We start from the raw sequence: 22052 nt of genomic DNA, 5'->3' as shown, positions 1-22052 counted from the left end.
TGAGAGAAGGAAAGCAATTTAGGACCAGGGGAAATAGTAGCACCTGCGTAAGGGAAAGGAGATAACTGGGGCATTATGAGAACAAGAGGAAAGAGATTTGGGGGACTGAGAAATAAGACAGGAGAAACTCAGTGGAAATGAGAAGAATCCAGGGAAAGAGGGATAGTGAGAAAGGGAAATGACACAAAGGAAGAGGGAGAGAGACATGGAAAGAGTAAAAACTAAAATTGAGAGAGAACTGTAGTTTAAAAAGATGAAAAAAGAGAACATGGAATGTAGCTAAGAAAATAAAACTTGGAGATGGAAGGAAGGAGAGCAAAAAATGGGAAAACAGAATAAACCGCAAGAACACATAGCTTTCAGATTAGGAAATTTTCAATTTCATGGATGCTCTTTCTTTTTTCCCTAATGTAATCATCCTGAAGTGACAGGGCAGAGAATCCAAGTAGCAAAACTGGTGGGAAATGAAGCAACGGAAGAGGTGGATTAGGACTTGGCCTTGTATTGTGGATTGGAAAAATAGATTGGGGAAGGCTCAAGAGTTTGTCATGGCATTGTGATGTGGTTTGCAGGTCCCGCCAAACTAATCCTGCTTATCTCTCAAACTCCCAAAGTAGAGATGATGAAATTAATGGACAGCAGGTTTAAAACAAATAAAAGGAAGTTCTTCTTCACACAGCACACAGTCAACTTGTGGAACTCCTTGCCTGAGGAGGTTGTGAAGGCTAGGACTATAACAGGGTTTAAAAGAGAACTGGATAAATTCATGGAGGTTAAGTCCATTAATGGCTATTAGCCAGGATGGGTAAGGAATGGTGTCCCTAGCCTCTGTTTGTCAGAGGGTGGAGATGGACGACAGGAGAGAGAGAACTTGATCCTTAACAGTTAGGTTCACTCCCTCTGGGGCACCTGGCATTGGCCACTGTCGGTAGACAGGATACTGGGCTAGATGGACCTTTGGTCTGACCCAGTACGGCCGTTCTTATGTTCTTAGAAGAGATGCTGGATTTTCTGTAAGTATTGATAGGGTTCGGTTTATGTGGTTATGCACTTGAACTTTACCATGGTAACCTGGGAATTTTACTTTAAGTGAAGCCAAGTGGATCAATAATTTAGTGCTGGTATAAAAGATCTCTTCTTTCTTGTAATTGGGACCTCCTGAGGAAGTGACAAGATGTAACAGTGAAATATTGGATTTAACTTCCCTGAAATAATTGGGGCTACTATCATGTTTTTTAGCCTACCCTCTGGGGGTGTTCGAACGTTTTCCTCTTCCAGAAGTGCTAGCAGATTGAAGCCATTGAATGCAGGTTCTGTAAAAAACATCCACATGAAAAGATTCAAATTCACATTTACAACAGCCTTTTTTGCATCTGAGGTTTTCCCTTTTTTTTTTTTTTAAATGGCAGGTGGTTAACAAAGAGGCCAAAAGAGCCCATGATATACCAGAGTAGCTTCAAAAACATTAACCAAGACATATGGCAAAAGTATTTTCCAATTAGTCATTTCAATATGGAAAGAGGCTTAATGTTCAATATTAAACAATGACAAGATATAAATCCTACATCCCAACTCAAGTGATGATATTCATAATCTCTGAATGCTAGAAGATCAACAAACCAAAACATGACTGCCACCCATCCAGTCTTGCACTCTCTAAGGGCTATGAGATTACAACAGTACAGTAGGATCAGGACCCTTAATACCAGCACTTAAAATAACTTCAGAAATCCAGAAGGCAGAATTTTAATCCATCGAAAAAAAAAATCATACAACCCAGTCATCACACCCACTTCTTTAAATCCCCCTCAAAATCTTATTTTATTTCCTCTGTTATACGACACAGCTTTAAACCAATATTTACTACTGAGGGTACGTCTATACCCAGCCGCTAGTTCGGCGGCTGGCAATCGAACTTCTGGGTTCGACTTATCGCGTCTTGTCTGGACGCGATAAGTCGAACCCGGAAGTGCTCGCCGTCGACTGCGGTACTCCAGCTCGGCGAGAGGAGTACCGCGGAGTCGACGGGGGAGCCTGCCTGCCGCGTGTGGACCGAGGTAAGTTCGAACTAAGGTACTTCGAACTTCAGCTACGTTATTCACGTAGCTGATGTTGCGTACCTTAGTTCGATTTGGGGGTTTAGTGTAGACCAAGCCTAAGGGTTTTACCTTTATATGGACGCATTTCTGGTATTTCCCCTAGTGCAACTTGTTTTTCCTACATGAGAAAGAGACCTTTATTATCATATACTATTTACAACAGTTACAATTTCTAGGATGAATTCAAAATGTTCCGATGAAGATACTCCCTACATACTATTAACATGACTAAAGAGAAAAAAATGAATGATGTGAAAGTGAAGTGTTTGAGATCAGTCCTCTTGTATTCAATATTAATAACAATTTGCAACTTATTGTGAATGACACACTGAAAAGAAATTGCTGTTAGCTTATTTTGTGTTTTATGAGAAATTCTAGGCTTTGAAAAAACCCAGTATTTGAAAAAAACCACTGGGGAACTGCCTGAGACCGTTGGTATGGAAAGATGTTGATAGTCCAGAAGGTGAACCACTCAGTGACCTGACCAGAGGACTGAGTCACAAAGAGGAAGCCGCAGCTCCTGGAGCGAGAGAGTGGCTGCAGAGTGAGAATAATAGAGTGCAACCACAGGAAGGGGCATTGGCCTGGCAGTGCTAATCCCCAGAACAACCAGGAGGAGGCGCTTCCAAGCGGTGAGTAGAGTACCCTGTGACATACCCATAGATGGTCGAATGGAAATAATACTAGATGGAGAGTGACATCACCTGTATCAGATCATGGGCTAAACGCTTCAGAGCTTCTTGGGTTTCTTCATTAATTTCTGTTTCTGTAATGACCTCCCAGCTACCATCCTGGAACCTCACAGGCATGGAAAAGATAATCCCTTCAGGGATACAAAATTGACCTAAAGAAAAAATTCCCCCCAAACATGTTTCTTTCTGATTAAAACACACAGTGATGTGCTCAAATACTGTAGTGGTGAGTAGCAATGTAAAACCCTAAAATAGACAGATTATTGCCTTTCTCATCTTACAATACAAAGAACACTGAACTCCCTGATTTATCATGACTGCAAGTTTTAATTAGGAATCCACAAAATCATTGTGTACCTTAACACTAGATATGCAAAATTCCTTATTTCCATCTGTGCTTTAAATGGCACTTACGAAAATATTTCTAAATGTATTTGGACTCATAATCACAGTTAAAGGACATTCTTTCAAAATGTAGCCCAAAGAATCAATAAGGAATTTAAAAATCCTTTCTACAAAGCAGTGACTACATAAAATCAATTGAATTAGTGGGTTAAAATAGAGGGCCAGGAAAATGAAACCACAAAAACACCTGAGTAATTTTTTGAGATGCATGTAAAAAGTACATACAGCATTCTAGGATCTTGGTAGAATAATTTCTTAGATTTGGAAGCTCTTGTGTTAAGAAAATAAGTTATCCTCAGAGAATCATGATTTAATTGAAAATTGTTAAAGATCTGAATTAAAAAATTACTATTACACTTACTGAAGGAAGCTATAGAGTAAAGAGAAATCTTCACAGTATGTGTGAACTACAAATTGAAATTTACCTTCGCTGAGTATTCCCATTGAGACAATCTCCCCGGGAGGAGAGTCTTGATACCAGTATCTCAGCACAGTAGCTATTACATGAGCAGGTGACATGCCTAAGCAGTGATGCTCCCGGGAACTCAGGGAACTCAGTACAAATGAAAATTCTGAACGCACCCAGTTGCTGTCATCAAGAAAGGAGAGATTTTTAATATAACTATGGAAGACTCAAGATCAGGTAGTTCTTCTAGATTAAATAAGAACTAAAGACAGAGGAAGATGTCAGTATGGACTAATACAGTTCTCAAACTTCATTGCACCATGACCCCCTTCTGACAACAAAAATTACTACACGACCCCAGGAAGGGGAACCGAAGCCTGAGTCTGCCTGATTCCCACTGCCCTGGGTGGGGAGCCAAAGCCCAAGCCCAAGCCCCATTGCCTAGGCAGGGTAGGGATAAAAGCCAAAGCCCAAGGGCTTCAGCCCCAGCCAGGGGGCCTATAACCTGAGCCCCGCCACCCAGGGCTGAATCCCTTGGGCTTCAGCTTTGGCCCCTGGCTTCAGCCCCAAGCCCCAGCAACTCTAAACTAGCTCTGGCGACCCCATTAACATGACCCACTCTGGGGTCCCAACCCACAGTTTGAGAGCTCCTGGACTAATTCAATCTTGAGTGCTTAAAGCTAGTCATCTACAGCTACAGATAAAAGCACAGAGGTAGAAGTGGCCTGGTTGTCAGAGGTGAAGAGTGTTGCAGGTGCAGGTCATTTATTCAAATGCTTTTTTTCAGCATTCTAAACTGTAGTGGGGACTCCATAAGGCCTTTTTGGTGGAGGTAACCAGAGGAATGTGCTGAATTTGCAAAACCTTGGTCATAACCTCTCTGCTGCTCCCTTGTGGCTGCAGGGTCCCCTCAGAACACAGATTGTTTGACTAGTGCTATCAAGTTAATAAAGCCAGGTTTCGAAAGGTATTTAGGCACATAAAGATGTAGACAGGTGCCTTAGCTGGTTTGTCAATAGAGATTAGGGCCTGGATCCACAAGGGACTTAGATGTTGCGACACCGACATCACACCCTCTAACTTTTAGGCACCTAGAAAATCACAGGAACAGCACTGTGATCCACAAAGCCTGGGTTAGGTGCCCAGGCTCCTTGTACAATGCATGAGGGGAGACAGACACCTTAGCATCGTAGGCCTCACTTGACATGAGTAACTAGACAGAGGCGAGGCCTCATTTCTTGGGAGACAGAATTATGGAGGTAAATGGATTAGCAGGCTGGAAACAATGTCTGTATTAACTGAGATAAGGGGGAACATCCAGGGAATCATTTACAATGGACAAGACAACAATGTATAAAATAAGCCTGGAATGTAAGGTGAGGTAAAGAGTAAGTCAAACACTAATAGCACGTGGACCGAGCATGCTGTACAATGATTGGTTCCTACAAAGTAATAAAGCCAATACCAAAACATGATGCTATGTATAGTAAATTAATGTGATGTGTAAATGTGTATATAAAGAAAGGGGGGGGGGGATTCTGTGTAACTTTGGATTCATGGTATACCCGGTACCCACCCACTACATTTGTCTGATCAACTCAGTGTAGCTTTGCTGTATGCCAAATAAAAAATACAAAAAAAAAAACCTGAGTGATGAGACTAGTATCTGAGTTCATGGGGGAACCGAGTGCAAGAGGTCTTGGAGGCTACCCCAATAAGCATGAGCTCCACAAACCTAGTATGGTAGGTAGGGAGTTGCCTAACCTAACCAGTGGGAGATGGAGATAGCTGCCTATTTCTTCCAGTGATCCATGAACCAAGGAAAGATAGGTGCTCCTTTGCCTAATTCAAGTGCAGGGCCTGATATGATAGGTGTGTTTAGACGCTGACTAACTCCATACAAAGTAGCTAGTGGAGTAAGCTCTCTCTTATAACCTTTAGCCCAGTGGTTAGACCACTCACCTGGGATGTGGAAGACCACCAGTTCAAGTCCCTCTTCTGCCTGCTGAGAAGGGGTTTGAACAGAAATTTGTCATTTCCCAGGTGAGTGTCCTGACCACTGGGCTATAGAGTCAGTCTCACTCTTTGGCCCATTTAATAGTCAATTTTTTAATTAAAGTGGAACAATTTCAACAGGAGAGATTGAGAGTACCCCTCCCCCCCCCATCAGAATCTCCTGTAGCCCAGTGGTGCGAGCACTTACCTAAGAGATGGCAGATCCATGTTCAATTCCCTTCTCCTCACATCCCAGGTAAATACCCCAGCCACTGGGTTAAAGGTTATAAGTGAAGTTTTTCTCTCTCTACCCCAGCTGTTTTGTGTGGAGTTAGGCAGCCTTTGAGCATACCTACTGAATGAGGTCCCATGTGCCAGTTAGGTGGAGGAGTGCCTATCTTCTCCCAGTTTGTGGATCGTATTGGGGCTTAAGTGGGAGGTCCACACCTGGATGTCTAGAGTGAGGCAGCAGTGTACCTCCCCAAAGGCAGAAACCTAGGCGCTTTCAGAATGTTAACTGCAAAAACCCCCATACTGAGTGAGTTTACGTGTCTACCGGGTTGGGCAGCAGCTGAGCAGGATGCGGTGATTCCTAGGCCTTGTCTACACTACGAGAGTAGTTCGATTTTACTTAAATCGAATTTTTGGAATCGATATTGCAAAGTCGAACGTGTGTGTCCACACTAAGGACAGTAATTCGACTTTGTGAGTCCACACTAACGGGGAAAGCGTCGACATTGGAAGTGGTGCACTGTGGTCAGCTATCCCACAGTTCCCGGAGTCCCCGCTGCCCATTGGAATTCTGGGTGGAGCCGCAAATGCCTTCTGGGTAAAAAAAAATGTGTCCAGGGTGCTTTTGGGTAACTGTCGTCATCCGTCCATCACTCCCGCCCTCCCTCCCTGAAAGCGCCGGCGGGAAATCAGTTCGCGCACTTTTCTAGTCAGTGACAGCGCGGACACCACAGCACTGCGAGCATGGAGCCTGCTGCAACCATCACTGCAGTTGTGGCCGCTCTCAACGCCTCGCAACTTATCATACACCTTTCCCTGAGGCAGATGCAGAAAAGTCAGGCGAGGAGGCTACGTCAACGCGGTGATGGCCTGAAGTCTGAGAGTAGCACAGACCTCTCAGAAAGCAGGGGACCCAGCGCCGAGAACATCACGGTGGCAATGGGTCATGTTGATGCCGTGGAACGGCGATTCTGGGCACGGGAAACAAGCACTGAGTGGTGGGACCGCATAGTGCTGCAGGTCTGGGATGAATCCCAGTGGCTGCGAAACTTTCGCATGCGGAAGGGAACTTTCCTGGAACTTTGTGAGTTGCTGTCCCCTGCCCTGAAGCGCAATGACACCCGGATGCGAGCAGCCCTGACTGTCCAGAAGCGAGTGGCCATAGCCCTGTGGAAGCTTGCAACGCCAGACAGCTACCGGTCAGTCGCGAACCAGTTTGGGGTGGGCAAATCTACCGTGGGGGTTGTTGTGATGCAAGTAGCCAAGGCAATCGTTGATGTACTGCTGCCAAAGGTAGTGACCCTGGGAAACGTGGAGGCCATCATAGATGGCTTCGCAGCGATGGGATTCCCAAACTGCGGTGGGGCCATAGATGGAACTCACATCCCTATCCTGGCACCGGAACACCAGGCCAGCCAGTACATTAACAGAAAGGGATACTTTTCCATGGTGCTGCAAGCACTGGTGGACCACAGGGGACGTTTTACCAACATCTACGTGGGATGGCCGGGCAAGGTTCATGACGCTCGTGTTTTCAGGAACTCTGGTCTGTTTAGACGGCTGCAGCAAGGTATTTACTTCCCGGACCACAAAATAACTCTTGGGGATGTGGAGATGCCTATAGTCATCCTCGGGGACCCAGCCTACCCGCTAATGCCCTGGCTCATGAAGCCCTATACTGGCGCCCTGGACACTGAAAAAGAACTCTTCAACTACCGGCTGAGCAAGTGCAGAATGGTGGTGGAGTGTGCTTTTGGCCGTCTCAAGGGGAGATGGAGATGGACGCATTTCTGGTATTTCCCCTAGTGCAACTTGTTTTTCCTACATGAGAAAGAGACCTTTATTATCATATACTATTTACAACAGTTACAATTTCTAGGATGAATTCAAAATGTTCCGATGAAGATACTCCCTACATACTATTAACATGACTAAAGAGAAAAAAATGAATGATGTGAAAGTGAAGTGTTTGAGATCAGTCCTCTTGTATTCAATATTAATAACAATTTGCAACTTATTGTGAATGACACACTGAAAAGAAATTGCTGTTAGCTTATTTTGTGTTTTATGAGAAATTCTAGGCTTTGAAAAAACCCAGTATTTGAAAAAAACCACTGGGGAACTGCCTGAGACCGTTGGTATGGAAAGATGTTGATAGTCCAGAAGGTGAACCACTCAGTGACCTGACCAGAGGACTGAGTCACAAAGAGGAAGCCGCAGCTCCTGGAGCGAGAGAGTGGCTGCAGAGTGAGAATAATAGAGTGCAACCACAGGAAGGGGCATTGGCCTGGCAGTGCTAATCCCCAGAACAACCAGGAGGAGGCGCTTCCAAGCGGTGAGTAGAGTACCCTGTGACATACCCATAGATGGTCGAATGGAAATAATACTAGATGGAGAGTGACATCACCTGTATCAGATCATGGGCTAAACGCTTCAGAGCTTCTTGGGTTTCTTCATTAATTTCTGTTTCTGTAATGACCTCCCAGCTACCATCCTGGAACCTCACAGGCATGGAAAAGATAATCCCTTCAGGGATACAAAATTGACCTAAAGAAAAAATTCCCCCCAAACATGTTTCTTTCTGATTAAAACACACAGTGATGTGCTCAAATACTGTAGTGGTGAGTAGCAATGTAAAACCCTAAAATAGACAGATTATTGCCTTTCTCATCTTACAATACAAAGAACACTGAACTCCCTGATTTATCATGACTGCAAGTTTTAATTAGGAATCCACAAAATCATTGTGTACCTTAACACTAGATATGCAAAATTCCTTATTTCCATCTGTGCTTTAAATGGCACTTACGAAAATATTTCTAAATGTATTTGGACTCATAATCACAGTTAAAGGACATTCTTTCAAAATGTAGCCCAAAGAATCAATAAGGAATTTAAAAATCCTTTCTACAAAGCAGTGACTACATAAAATCAATTGAATTAGTGGGTTAAAATAGAGGGCCAGGAAAATGAAACCACAAAAACACCTGAGTAATTTTTTGAGATGCATGTAAAAAGTACATACAGCATTCTAGGATCTTGGTAGAATAATTTCTTAGATTTGGAAGCTCTTGTGTTAAGAAAATAAGTTATCCTCAGAGAATCATGATTTAATTGAAAATTGTTAAAGATCTGAATTAAAAAATTACTATTACACTTACTGAAGGAAGCTATAGAGTAAAGAGAAATCTTCACAGTATGTGTGAACTACAAATTGAAATTTACCTTCGCTGAGTATTCCCATTGAGACAATCTCCCCGGGAGGAGAGTCTTGATACCAGTATCTCAGCACAGTAGCTATTACATGAGCAGGTGACATGCCTAAGCAGTGATGCTCCCGGGAACTCAGGGAACTCAGTACAAATGAAAATTCTGAACGCACCCAGTTGCTGTCATCAAGAAAGGAGAGATTTTTAATATAACTATGGAAGACTCAAGATCAGGTAGTTCTTCTAGATTAAATAAGAACTAAAGACAGAGGAAGATGTCAGTATGGACTAATACAGTTCTCAAACTTCATTGCACCATGACCCCCTTCTGACAACAAAAATTACTACACGACCCCAGGAAGGGGAACCGAAGCCTGAGTCTGCCTGATTCCCACTGCCCTGGGTGGGGAGCCAAAGCCCAAGCCCAAGCCCCATTGCCTAGGCAGGGTAGGGATAAAAGCCAAAGCCCAAGGGCTTCAGCCCCAGCCAGGGGGCCTATAACCTGAGCCCCGCCACCCAGGGCTGAATCCCTTGGGCTTCAGCTTTGGCCCCTGGCTTCAGCCCCAAGCCCCAGCAACTCTAAACTAGCTCTGGCGACCCCATTAACATGACCCACTCTGGGGTCCCAACCCACAGTTTGAGAGCTCCTGGACTAATTCAATCTTGAGTGCTTAAAGCTAGTCATCTACAGCTACAGATAAAAGCACAGAGGTAGAAGTGGCCTGGTTGTCAGAGGTGAAGAGTGTTGCAGGTGCAGGTCATTTATTCAAATGCTTTTTTTCAGCATTCTAAACTGTAGTGGGGACTCCATAAGGCCTTTTTGGTGGAGGTAACCAGAGGAATGTGCTGAATTTGCAAAACCTTGGTCATAACCTCTCTGCTGCTCCCTTGTGGCTGCAGGGTCCCCTCAGAACACAGATTGTTTGACTAGTGCTATCAAGTTAATAAAGCCAGGTTTCGAAAGGTATTTAGGCACATAAAGATGTAGACAGGTGCCTTAGCTGGTTTGTCAATAGAGATTAGGGCCTGGATCCACAAGGGACTTAGATGTTGCGACACCGACATCACACCCTCTAACTTTTAGGCACCTAGAAAATCACAGGAACAGCACTGTGATCCACAAAGCCTGGGTTAGGTGCCCAGGCTCCTTGTACAATGCATGAGGGGAGACAGACACCTTAGCATCGTAGGCCTCACTTGACATGAGTAACTAGACAGAGGCGAGGCCTCATTTCTTGGGAGACAGAATTATGGAGGTAAATGGATTAGCAGGCTGGAAACAATGTCTGTATTAACTGAGATAAGGGGGAACATCCAGGGAATCATTTACAATGGACAAGACAACAATGTATAAAATAAGCCTGGAATGTAAGGTGAGGTAAAGAGTAAGTCAAACACTAATAGCACGTGGACCGAGCATGCTGTACAATGATTGGTTCCTACAAAGTAATAAAGCCAATACCAAAACATGATGCTATGTATAGTAAATTAATGTGATGTGTAAATGTGTATATAAAGAAAGGGGGGGGGGGATTCTGTGTAACTTTGGATTCATGGTATACCCGGTACCCACCCACTACATTTGTCTGATCAACTCAGTGTAGCTTTGCTGTATGCCAAATAAAAAATACAAAAAAAAAAACCTGAGTGATGAGACTAGTATCTGAGTTCATGGGGGAACCGAGTGCAAGAGGTCTTGGAGGCTACCCCAATAAGCATGAGCTCCACAAACCTAGTATGGTAGGGAGTTGCCTAACCTAACCAGTGGGAGATGGAGATAGCTGCCTATTTCTTCCAGTGATCCATGAACCAAGGAAAGATAGGTGCTCCTTTGCCTAATTCAAGTGCAGGGCCTGATATGATAGGTGTGTTTAGACGCTGACTAACTCCATACAAAGTAGCTAGTGGAGTAAGCTCTCTCTTATAACCTTTAGCCCAGTGGTTAGACCACTCACCTGGGATGTGGAAGACCACCAGTTCAAGTCCCTCTTCTGCCTGCTGAGAAGGGGTTTGAACAGAAATTTGTCATTTCCCAGGTGAGTGTCCTGACCACTGGGCTATAGAGTCAGTCTCACTCTTTGGCCCATTTAATAGTCAATTTTTTAATTAAAGTGGAACAATTTCAACAGGAGAGATTGAGAGTACCCCTCCCCCCCCCATCAGAATCTCCTGTAGCCCAGTGGTGCGAGCACTTACCTAAGAGATGGCAGATCCATGTTCAATTCCCTTCTCCTCACATCCCAGGTAAATACCCCAGCCACTGGGTTAAAGGTTATAAGTGAAGTTTTTCTCTCTCTACCCCAGCTGTTTTGTGTGGAGTTAGGCAGCCTTTGAGCATACCTACTGAATGAGGTCCCATGTGCCAGTTAGGTGGAGGAGTGCCTATCTTCTCCCAGTTTGTGGATCGTATTGGGGCTTAAGTGGGAGGTCCACACCTGGATGTCTAGAGTGAGGCAGCAGTGTACCTCCCCAAAGGCAGAAACCTAGGCGCTTTCAGAATGTTAACTGCAAAAACCCCCATACTGAGTGAGTTTACGTGTCTACCGGGTTGGGCAGCAGCTGAGCAGGATGCGGTGATTCCTAGGCCTTGTCTACACTACGAGAGTAGTTCGATTTTACTTAAATCGAATTTTTGGAATCGATATTGCAAAGTCGAACGTGTGTGTCCACACTAAGGACAGTAATTCGACTTTGTGAGTCCACACTAACGGGGAAAGCGTCGACATTGGAAGTGGTGCACTGTGGTCAGCTATCCCACAGTTCCCGGAGTCCCCGCTGCCCATTGGAATTCTGGGTGGAGCCGCAAATGCCTTCTGGGTAAAAAAAAATGTGTCCAGGGTGCTTTTGGGTAACTGGCGTCATCCGTCCATCACTCCCGCCCTCCCTCCCTGAAAGCGCCGGCGGGAAATCAGTTCGCGCACTTTTCTAGTCAGTGACAGCGCGGACACCACAGCACTGCGAGCATGGAGCCTGCTGCAACCATCACTGCAGTTGTGGCCGCTCTCAACGCCTCGCAACTTATCATACACCTTTCCCTGAGGCAGATGCAGAAAAGTCAGGCGAGGAGGCTACGTCAACGCGGTGATGGCCTGAAGTCTGAGAGTAGCACAGACCTCTCAGAAAGCAGGGGACCCAGCGCCGAGAACATCACGGTGGCAATGGGTCATGTTGATGCCGTGGAACGGCGATTCTGGGCACGGGAAACAAGCACTGAGTGGTGGGACCGCATAGTGCTGCAGGTCTGGGATGAATCCCAGTGGCTGCGAAACTTTCGCATGCGGAAGGGAACTTTCCTGGAACTTTGTGAGTTGCTGTCCCCTGCCCTGAAGCGCAATGACACCCGGATGCGAGCAGCCCTGACTGTCCAGAAGCGAGTGGCCATAGCCCTGTGGAAGCTTGCAACGCCAGACAGCTACCGGTCAGTCGCGAACCAGTTTGGGGTGGGCAAATCTACCGTGGGGGTTGTTGTGATGCAAGTAGCCAAGGCAATCGTTGATGTACTGCTGCCAAAGGTAGTGACCCTGGGAAACGTGGAGGCCATCATAGATGGCTTCGCAGCGATGGGATTCCCAAACTGCGGTGGGGCCATAGATGGAACTCACATCCCTATCCTGGCACCGGAACACCAGGCCAGCCAGTACATTAACAGAAAGGGATACTTTTCCATGGTGCTGCAAGCACTGGTGGACCACAGGGGACGTTTTACCAACATCTACGTGGGATGGCCGGGCAAGGTTCATGACGCTCGTGTTTTCAGGAACTCTGGTCTGTTTAGACGGCTGCAGCAAGGTATTTACTTCCCGGACCACAAAATAACTCTTGGGGATGTGGAGATGCCTATAGTCATCCTCGGGGACCCAGCCTACCCGCTAATGCCCTGGCTCATGAAGCCCTATACTGGCGCCCTGGACACTGAAAAAGAACTCTTCAACTACCGGCTGAGCAAGTGCAGAATGGTGGTGGAGTGTGCTTTTGGCCGTCTCAAGGGGAGATGGAGAAGCTTACTGACTCGCTGTGATCTCAGCGAAACCAATATCCCCATTGTTATTGCAGCTTGCTGTGTGCTCCACAATCTCTGTGAGAGCAAGGGGGAGACCTTTATGGTGGGGTGGGAGGTTGAGGAAAATAGCCTGGCTGCTGATTACTCACAGCCAGACAGCCGGGCGATTAGAAGAGACCAGCGGGAAGCGCTGTGCATCCGGAAGGCTTTGAAAGCAAAGTTCCTGAGTGAGCAGGGTAACCTGTGACTTTAAAGTTTGTGTATTGAGAAGCTAAACCTGCCCCCGTTTCTTTACCCAGTTAATGTTGACTATCCTATCCAGTTACATACCCCCTTCACCCCACTTCCAACACACGTTTCAAAATAAAAATAGTTCTACTTTGTTAAAGCACACCGTTTTCTTTAATACTGTATTCGCGGGAATTTTTTAAAACTGGGACGCAGACTGTGGTGCGGAGCGGGTGTACTGTAGTGGCGCGAATGCAGCTTCTAAACTCAAGGATTGACAGGCTCCGCTGCGGTGGGATGGTTGTTTCAACGGAGCCTGTCACCCCTCCTGATAGGGACTGTGTGTATGGGGTGGTCTATGTGACTTTGTGGCAGGGGGAGGACGGTTACAGATCCCCTGCTGTGTGGCTCTGTGATCCTGCCTAAGGACCGCCGCTTAAGATCTGTAACTGCCCTCCCCTGCCACAAAGTCACAGAGCAACCCACCCCCCACCACATAACATGAAAACAACCTCCCAGACTAACCAGGGTAACTAGTCACTGCATCACTGCACTATGTATGTGCCCTGCTGCTGTGCCTGCCCCCGACTATATACCCTGCCAAAGGTGACTGTCCTGTCGAATTACCAACCCCCTATCCCCCCCTCCTCCAAAAGAACATGATGGAAACAGTAGTTAACAGAAACGTATTTTTTATTATCAACCAAACATGGAACTGGGAAAGTGAAACTTGGACGGGGGCTTGTGTCAGGCGGGAAGGAAAGAACTTGTCAAATTTTGGGGAATGAGAGCCTTCTGCTGCTCGAGCTCTCTGCAGGGGTGGAGTGAGAGTTAGCAGGGACTCTGCCGCCTCTCCTTCTGTGCACTTTGGGTGAGGGGAGTATGGGACTTGGTGGCGGGGGAGGGCGGTTAGAGATGGACTGCAGCGGGGCTCTGTCCTCCTGCCTCCGTTCCTGCAGAACATCCACAAGGCGCCGGAGCGTGTCCGTTTGCTCCCTCATTAGTCCAAGCAGGGTTTGAGTCGCCTGCTGGTCTTCCTGACGCCACCTCTCCTCCCGATCCATGTTGGCTTGGTGCATTCGGGTCAAGTTCTCCCGCCACTGGGTCTGCTGTGCTGCCTGGGCTCTGGAGCAGGCTATAAGCTCCGAGAACATGTCCTCCCGTGTCCTCTTCTTCTTATGCCTAATCCGCGCTAGCCTCTGGGAGTGTGATGACAGGCTAGGTTGTGAGACAGTCGCAGATGGGGCTGTGGGAATGGGAAAAAGGGAGTGAATTCCTCAGAAAGATAAATGTAGTTGTGAACAAAGAACATAGTCTTTCTCTGTTAACAAGACCATGCACAGCACCTATCACATGCGCACTCAGCACAAGGTCGAATTCTCGGCCTTCGCATTCAGTGCCTGGGGTCTTCTACAGCACATTTGAGAAGCCTCTCAGGAGAACGGAATTTCTGTTGCAGGCAGACATGGTAAGCCGTAGACTTGTGGCAGCTTAAAACTTTAATATTAGCAATGGCCTCATTTCACATTGAAATCAATGTTGGTCCCTGCTGCCAGCAATTCGGCAAGCAGGAAGTCTGCTCCTGTCCCACACCCTCGCGGCTGTCCCCGGGAACGATCCCTTTCGGCTGCCCCTCTCCCGCCTCCACCGCGTGGCTGCAAACCAGCGGTTACAGTTCTGTAAAGGAACGGCAAAGCAGTCCCAACACTAACATTCCCCTACCTCATTCAAAGCAGGTCATCATGAGCGACATCACCCTCATGAGGATCTCTGACAGCGAGAAAGAGAGAATGCTCCGGGAAAGCCTGCAAAGACCAGGGCCGTATGCCGCCATGCTGTGCAGAGCAATGATTCCAGAGTACTTGATAGTCTCGTGGCGTGGCAACGTGTCCTACTACGGAGGACCCAATAAGGCCGCTCTCCCCAAGAACCTAATGCAGCGGATTTCCAATTACCTCCAGGAGAGCTTCCTCGAGATGTCACAGGAGGATTTCTGCTCCATCCCCGGACATATAGACCGCATTTTACTGTAGCTGCTGTAGCAGTGACTAACCAGTAGAGCGGCTTGGGCAGGACAATCATGCAAAACCGGACATTGCTAGATTTTTTTTCAATAGTTGCACTGCCCATGACTGAACCGTTAAGCTAATCAAACTAATCATGAGAAACCCATTTTTTAAATTGTTAATATTCCTGTTCTGTTACAAATAAATGTTTAGATTTTTACAACACTTACTGGCTGATCCTTCCCCAGATTCTGTGTCCGGGGTAACGGCTGGGGAGGGTTGGTAGGGGATCTCTGTAAGGGTGATGAAGAGATCCTGGCTGTCGGGGAAATCAGCGTTGTGAGCGCTGTCGACTGCCTCGTCCTCCTCATCTCCTTCCTCATCTTCCCCGTCCGCTAACATGTCCGAGGATCCAGCCGTGGACACTATCCCATCCTCAGAGTCCACAGTCACTGGTGGGGTAGTGGTGGCGGCCGCACCGAGGATGGAATGCAGTGCCTCGTAGAAACGGGATGTCTGGGGATGGGATCCGGAGCGTCCGTTTGCCTCTTTGGTCTTCTGGTAGCCTTGTCTCAGCTCCTTGATTTTCACGCGGCACTGCGTTACATCCCGGCTGTATCCTCTCTCTGCCATGTCTTTAGAGATCTTCTCGTAGATCTTTGCATTCCGTCTTTTGGATCGCAGCTCGGAAAGCACGGACTCATCGCCCCACACAGCGATGAGATCCAAGACTTCCCGATCAGTCCATGCTGGGGCCCTCTTTCTATTCTGAGATTGCACGGCCATCACTGCTGGAGAGCTCTGCATCGTTGCCAGTGCTGCTGAGCTCGCCACGATGTCCAGACAGGAAATGAGATTCAAACTGGCCAGACAGGAAAAGGAATTCAAATTCAAATTTTCCCGGGGCTTTTCCTGTGTGGCAGTTCAGAGCATCCGAGCTCGTACTGCTGTCCAGAGCGTCAACAGAGTGGTGCACTGTGGGATAGCTCCCGGAGCTATTAGCGTCGATTTCCATCCACACCTAGCCTAATTCGACATGGCCATGTCGAATTTAGCGCTACTCCCCTCGTCGGGGAGGAGTACAGAAGTCGAATTAAAGAGACCTCTATGTCGAACTAAATACCTTCGCGGTGTGGACGGGTGCAGGGTTAATTCGATGTAACGGCGCTAACTTCGACATAAACGCCTAGTGTAGACCAGGCCCTAAAAATGGACTTAGGTGGATCTGGGCCTAAGTGCCTAGCTCACTTAGACACTTTTGAAAATCCCACTAGGGGCTTATCTGCTTCTTTAGGTGCCTAAATACCTTTGAAAATCTGGCCCATAGTGAGTTTTTCTTGTTTCTCTAGTCCTTTACATGGTTACATGGGAGAGAAAAAAAATTATACAATCAATTTTCCTACTTTTTAATCACAAAAATTGGCAGGGAACAGAGAAATAAATGTCGTTCATGAAACTACTTTAACTCATTTTTGGGAAATGACTCTATTTCAAGTTGATTTGTGCCCCTGTAGTATTATGCTAGAAAGTATCATCTTTAATAATAATAATCTCCATGTATTTGTGAGCGGCCTCAGGTTGATATGGATTTAAAAAGGGTAACATTTAAAAGATCAGAACGAAAAATAAATGTATACTGTACCCATCATAAATCATGTCCAGCAAACGGCGTGAAAAGTTAGGTGGACCCCAGATAGCACTGTCATATCTGTAAACTTTTGCTTTAGACAGATCAATGTAGCTATTGCCACTGATATTACCCCAAACAATCACATCTTTGACTCCTGTAACAAAGAAGAATATATAAAGATGAGTGAACAGAAAGATATTGTGTTTTAAATGCCTACTGCCTTGTAGCAGGAGTCATTTTACCTCAAAATTGCTACAATAATAAAAAAGAACTTAATGTATGAAACCCAGACAAAAATAGAAGAAGGAACTTTAACCTATCTGATGCTATTGTATACATTAGTGCAGGGGTTCTCAAACTGGGGGTTGGGACCCCTCAGGAGGTCGTGAGGTTATTACATGAGGGGTCGCAAGCTGTCAACCTCCACCCCAACCCTGCTTTACCTCCAGCATTTATAATGGTGTTAAATATATAAACATTTTTTTTTAATTTATAAGGGGGGGGGGGTCGTCGCACTCAGAGGCTTGCTGTGTGAAAGGGGTCACCAGTACAAAAGTTTGAGAACCACTGCATTAGTGTATATCGTAGTGCCAATTTAAGTTACCGGAAAACAAATCAAAACAAATTGCAAACATGGTAATATTACTTTTAAAGCCTTAGACACCAATTCTTAATGGTGACCTGTAAAAGATAATTAAATAAAAAATCAAACTGCTTTGGTGAATACCAAAATAGCAAATACCTGGTGAATTCCCCAAATAATAGAATATTTAACATATTAACTTCAAAGAAAGGCGGTGATTGCACCTGCAAAAATGAGTGTGCACCCATTATGCTTATAAATGTCTGCACTTCTCTTATGTAGAATCCCACATTTGCAGATGTAATGGGTGTACTTCTGTTTTTACATATACTCCAACTGCATCCTGATTTGAAAATGCATAATTCTGACCACTGAAGTTCCCAGATTGTGACTGATATTGAAGAGTACAAATACAAATTACTCACCTGCTGAACTCATATTCAGTTTCCTGGCCAGCATAGCTTTAGCTGCGTTTTCCAAGAACATTGCCAAAGCGATAACATTCTGGCCGTCAATGGATGGGGCAAATGTCATAATCATTAATGCCCTAAGGTTCACAAAAGTTTTTCCTGACACAATAACTTTGACCCTGCTGTTGGCATTCTTCTCAATCAGGGGACCATACACCTTACATTGCTCAGTCACCTGTCTGATGCAGTCTTCAAGTGATGGGATCTCATGTTGTAAGAGGATATCATCAAGCAAAATTACAATATCAGCCTGAACAAAGGCATCGTCTAATTCAGTGTGCATTGAGACACTGCGAAGGAGGGGGAATGCTAAGTCTTGAGCCTCCATTACAATACCATGCAGAATTTCCTTGTAATGGCTACTGTCGAGCAGATGAATGCTAACCTCTGTTGCCATCCCAAACACTTCTCCATTGGCCAATAATGGAATCAGGTTATAACAGGCAGGAGCTGATGCACTGATGAGAAAATTTAGATACGGAAAATCTTTGTTAATCAGTAAATGCTGCCGTTTGTACTATAAAATGTATTATAAAAATGGATGACAAAGAACGTAGTCTTGTAGTTGATTAATATTCAAATGATCTATTACCTTAGATCATTTCAGTCTTGCTTTCATATCAAAATGTTAAAAATTAATACAGATCAGGCTTCCCTCCACTTAAAGGTATACTGTCAGGTTAAAAATCATATTTAAAAAATCCAACAAATTAATAAATAAAAGTACAAGAATTTTTTAAGTCTAATTTACTCTTGTATGCTGCTTGTTTCCTTTTTGCATTTCCATTATGGTGGACAATATAAATAAACCAATCCATTTTTCTTTTGTTTCTAGTCAACTTCATTTTTACTGTTCATGTATTAGCATAATGCTGCAATGTTTGGATTATCAACACTATATGGGAATATTTATTCATGTAAAAATTTCCTCTATGCTTTAAAATAAAACATTTCTTCAAAATATTTCTGTTGGGTTCTGCTATTGTAAAAATGTTCTTTTTCCAAGGTCATTTGGGGGCTAAATTTTGCCCAACAGTGTCCCTTTAAGTTCATATCACCTTATCAGTTTTTGGGGGGGGGGGAAATGGGGCACAAGAAGGATTGGATGGGGGGGGGTTAGAAGCTGCAAACAAAACATAAATACATTCTGGAATATCTACTGAATGCCCATAAACAATAGTGATGAGTGCAGTAAAAATGACTAAATATATACGACCTATTCCAAGTAAACGAATCAGCAAGTACTTGAACAATTTAGTGCTTTATTTATGGTATTTTTTTAAAACAAATTGCTACAGCTATGGACAATGTTTTACAAAAAGAGCTTTTTAATTAACATTAATATTTAATTAAAAGGGACATCAAAAGTTGGTGTAGTAATGTGTTTTAAGGTTTAGGATTTTAAAGAAAGAATTTACAAAAAAGATAAATTACTTGTAAAGTGTATGTACCTCAGTTAATATAAACAATATCAAAATGTATATGTGCAAGCCCCAGATTCATTTAATCAGCTGAAGGAAGACTGTATGAGAAGAAATACATTATTCTAAAGCTGAATTAATATAACTGTGCTTTTGCTTTCTCACCTGCTGATCCAGACCTGCAAGGGGTCGATAAGACTTTTAATATATTCCTCCTGTTTCTCAATTTCTATGTGGGTCTGCAAATTCTCCTCAGCAATTCTCAGCATCTGCTCACTCAGCATGTCCGAGGTGATGCCATAGTAATGCTCACAATGAAGAAAGGACATTCAGTAATCAAGAGTGTGGCCCCAACACAACTAAGTTTTACCACATAACATTACTTTATGTAACATTTCAAAAAGGAGGAAGGAATGATAAAAGACTGCAAAATGTTGATTAGCAGTACAGTAACTCCTCACTTAACGTTGCAGTAATGTTCCTGAAAAATGCAACTTTACGTGAAACCATGTTAAATGAATCCAATTTTCCCATAAGATTTAATGTAAATGCGGGGGGTTAGGTAGGGTTACCATACGTCCGGATTTTCCCGGACATGTCCGGCTTTTGGGGGCTCAAATCCCCGTCCGGGGGGAAATCCCCAAAAGCCGGGCATGTCCGGGAAAATCGGGAGGGAGGGAGGGCTCGGCCGGGGCCTCTTTGGCCGGGGCCGGTGCGGGGCCGGGCCGGGGTCGCAGTGCCGGGCCGGGCTGGGCGCAGGGCCAGGCGGGGAGCAGGGGGCGCGGTGCCGGGAGCCGGTCCGGGCCCGCGGGGCCGGGCCGCTGGGGGGGTGCGCCGGGCCGGGCTGCTGGGGGGGGCCGCGGGGTCGCGGGGGTGCGCCGGGCCGCGGAGCCGGTCCGGGAGCCGGTCTGGGGCCGCGGGGGTGCGCCGGGCCGGGGGGCCAGGCCGGGAGCCGGGCCGGGGTCGCGGGGCCGGGGGGTGCGCCGGGCCGGGAGCCGCGGGGGTGCGCTGAGCCGGGGGGCCGGTCCGGGAGCCGGTCCGGGGCCGCGGGGCCGGGGGGTGCGCCGGGCCGCGGAGCCGCGGGGGTGCACCGGGCCGGGGGGCCGGTCCGGGGTTGCGGAGCCGCGGGGGTGCGCTGGGCCGTGGAGCCGCGGGGTGCGCTGAGCCGGGGGGCCGGGCCGGGGTCGCGGGGCCGGGGGGTGCGCCGGGCCGCGGAGCCGCGCCGGGCCGGGAGCCGCGGGGTGCGCTGAGCCGGGGGGCCGGTCTGGGAGCCGGTCCGGGGCCGGGGGGGGTGCGCGGGGCCGGGGGGTGCGCCGGGCCGCGGGGTGCGCTGAGCCGGGGGGCCGGTCCGGGAGCCGGTCAGTGGTCGCGGGGCCGGGGGGTGCGCCGGGCCGCCAGGGGCCAGCCGGCAGTGCTGGGCGGGCCGGGGGTGGTCGGCCGGGGCTGGCACCCCAGGGCCCGAGACGACCCAGGCTGGAGCCGCCAGGGGGGCCAGCCTGGGCTCGCACCTCCTCCCCCCCCCTTACCTGCTTCAGGCTTCCCGCGAATTAAATGTTCGCGGGAAGCAGGGGAGGGGGCGGAGACTTTGGGGAGGGGGCGGAGTTGGGGCGGGGGCGTGGACGGGGCTGGGAGTGGGGCCGGGGCCCCGTGGAGTGTCCTCCATTTGGAGGCACAAAATATGGTAACCCTAGGTTAGGTTCCAAGGAAATTTTTTTGGGGCAGACAAAACGCATTATATACTGTACAGTACTGTACTGTGGTGGGGCGGTGCCCCTGGCTTACCCCACACAGGCACAGCCCGCTGCAGACAATGAGGCAGGCAAGAACGCTAGGAAGCACTTTGCACAGCAGCAGCTTGCCCCCAGAAGAACAAGTGCTGACTTTGCTGGGGGGATGCTCCAGGCCTACCTCTTCCTGTCCCCACTCCACTCCAGGCCTGCTTCTTCCCACCCCCGCTCCACCTCCTCCCCGGAGCATGCCGTGTCCCCGCTCCTCCCCCTCCCTCTTTTTTTCTCCATTCTCCTCCTGGGGCTCAAGGCTGGGAGTACAGGGTCTGGGAGGAAGTTAGGGTGTGGGAGCAGGGCCAGCTCCAGGCACCAGCTTAACAAGCAGGTGCTTGGGGTGGCCAAAGGAGAGGGGCGGCACCTGTAGCAATTCGGGGGTGGCAGGTCCCTCATTCCCTATAGGAGCGAAGGACCTGCCGCTGAACTGCTGCCGCTGATCGCGGCTTTTTTTTTTTTTTTTTTTTTCCAATTGTTGCCGCCGATTGTGATCGCGGCTTTTTTTTTTTTTCCTTGGGGCGGCAGAAATGCTGGAGCCCACCCTGTGTGGGAGGGCGCTCAGGGTTCGGTGAGGGGTCTGGGAGGGAGTTAGAGTGTGGGAGGGTGCTCAGGGTGGGGTGCAGGAGGAGGCTCAGGCAGGCAGGAGGTGCAGAGCACTTACCTGGGGCGACTCTTGTTTGGTGCAGGGGGTGTGCAGGTGGCTCTGCGCAGCGCAGCACCGCCCCCATGGCCGCGATTCTGGGAGCCGCGATTCTGGGAGCTGCTCCCCCACCCCCCCGGCAGGACTCAAGACAAGCAGGGGCAGCCGCGCAGCCAGCGGCAGGAGAGAAGCAGCGCTTTCCCCTTCAAAGCCGGCCAGAGAGAAGCGGAGCTTTGAAGGGGAAAGCGCTGCTTCT

General features: G+C 47.4%; 1 protein-coding gene across 1 annotated transcript in view; it reads right to left on the bottom strand.

The window, feature by feature from the left end:
- Positions 1-22052, bottom strand: part of MDH1B (malate dehydrogenase 1B) — a 33227-nt gene that overhangs the window by 5782 nt on the left and 5393 nt on the right. The window contains exons 4-10 of the mRNA XM_054043288.1: positions 19541-19683; positions 17910-18412; positions 16914-17055; positions 9054-9217; positions 8236-8375; positions 2169-2217; positions 1245-1313 (exon numbers count right to left, since the gene is read on the bottom strand). Coding sequence (XP_053899263.1) covers positions 1245-1313; positions 2169-2217; positions 8236-8375; positions 9054-9217; positions 16914-17055; positions 17910-18412; positions 19541-19683 — 1210 coding nt within the window. The remainder of the gene's footprint in view (positions 1-1244; positions 1314-2168; positions 2218-8235; positions 8376-9053; positions 9218-16913; positions 17056-17909; positions 18413-19540; positions 19684-22052) is intronic.

Source organism: Malaclemys terrapin, chromosome 11 (assembly GCF_027887155.1).
Source record: "Malaclemys terrapin pileata isolate rMalTer1 chromosome 11, rMalTer1.hap1, whole genome shotgun sequence".
Lineage (NCBI taxonomy): Eukaryota > Metazoa > Chordata > Testudines > Emydidae > Malaclemys > Malaclemys terrapin.
The sequence above is the reverse complement of the archived record's forward strand: the minus strand, read 5'-3'. Positions and strand labels throughout refer to the sequence as shown.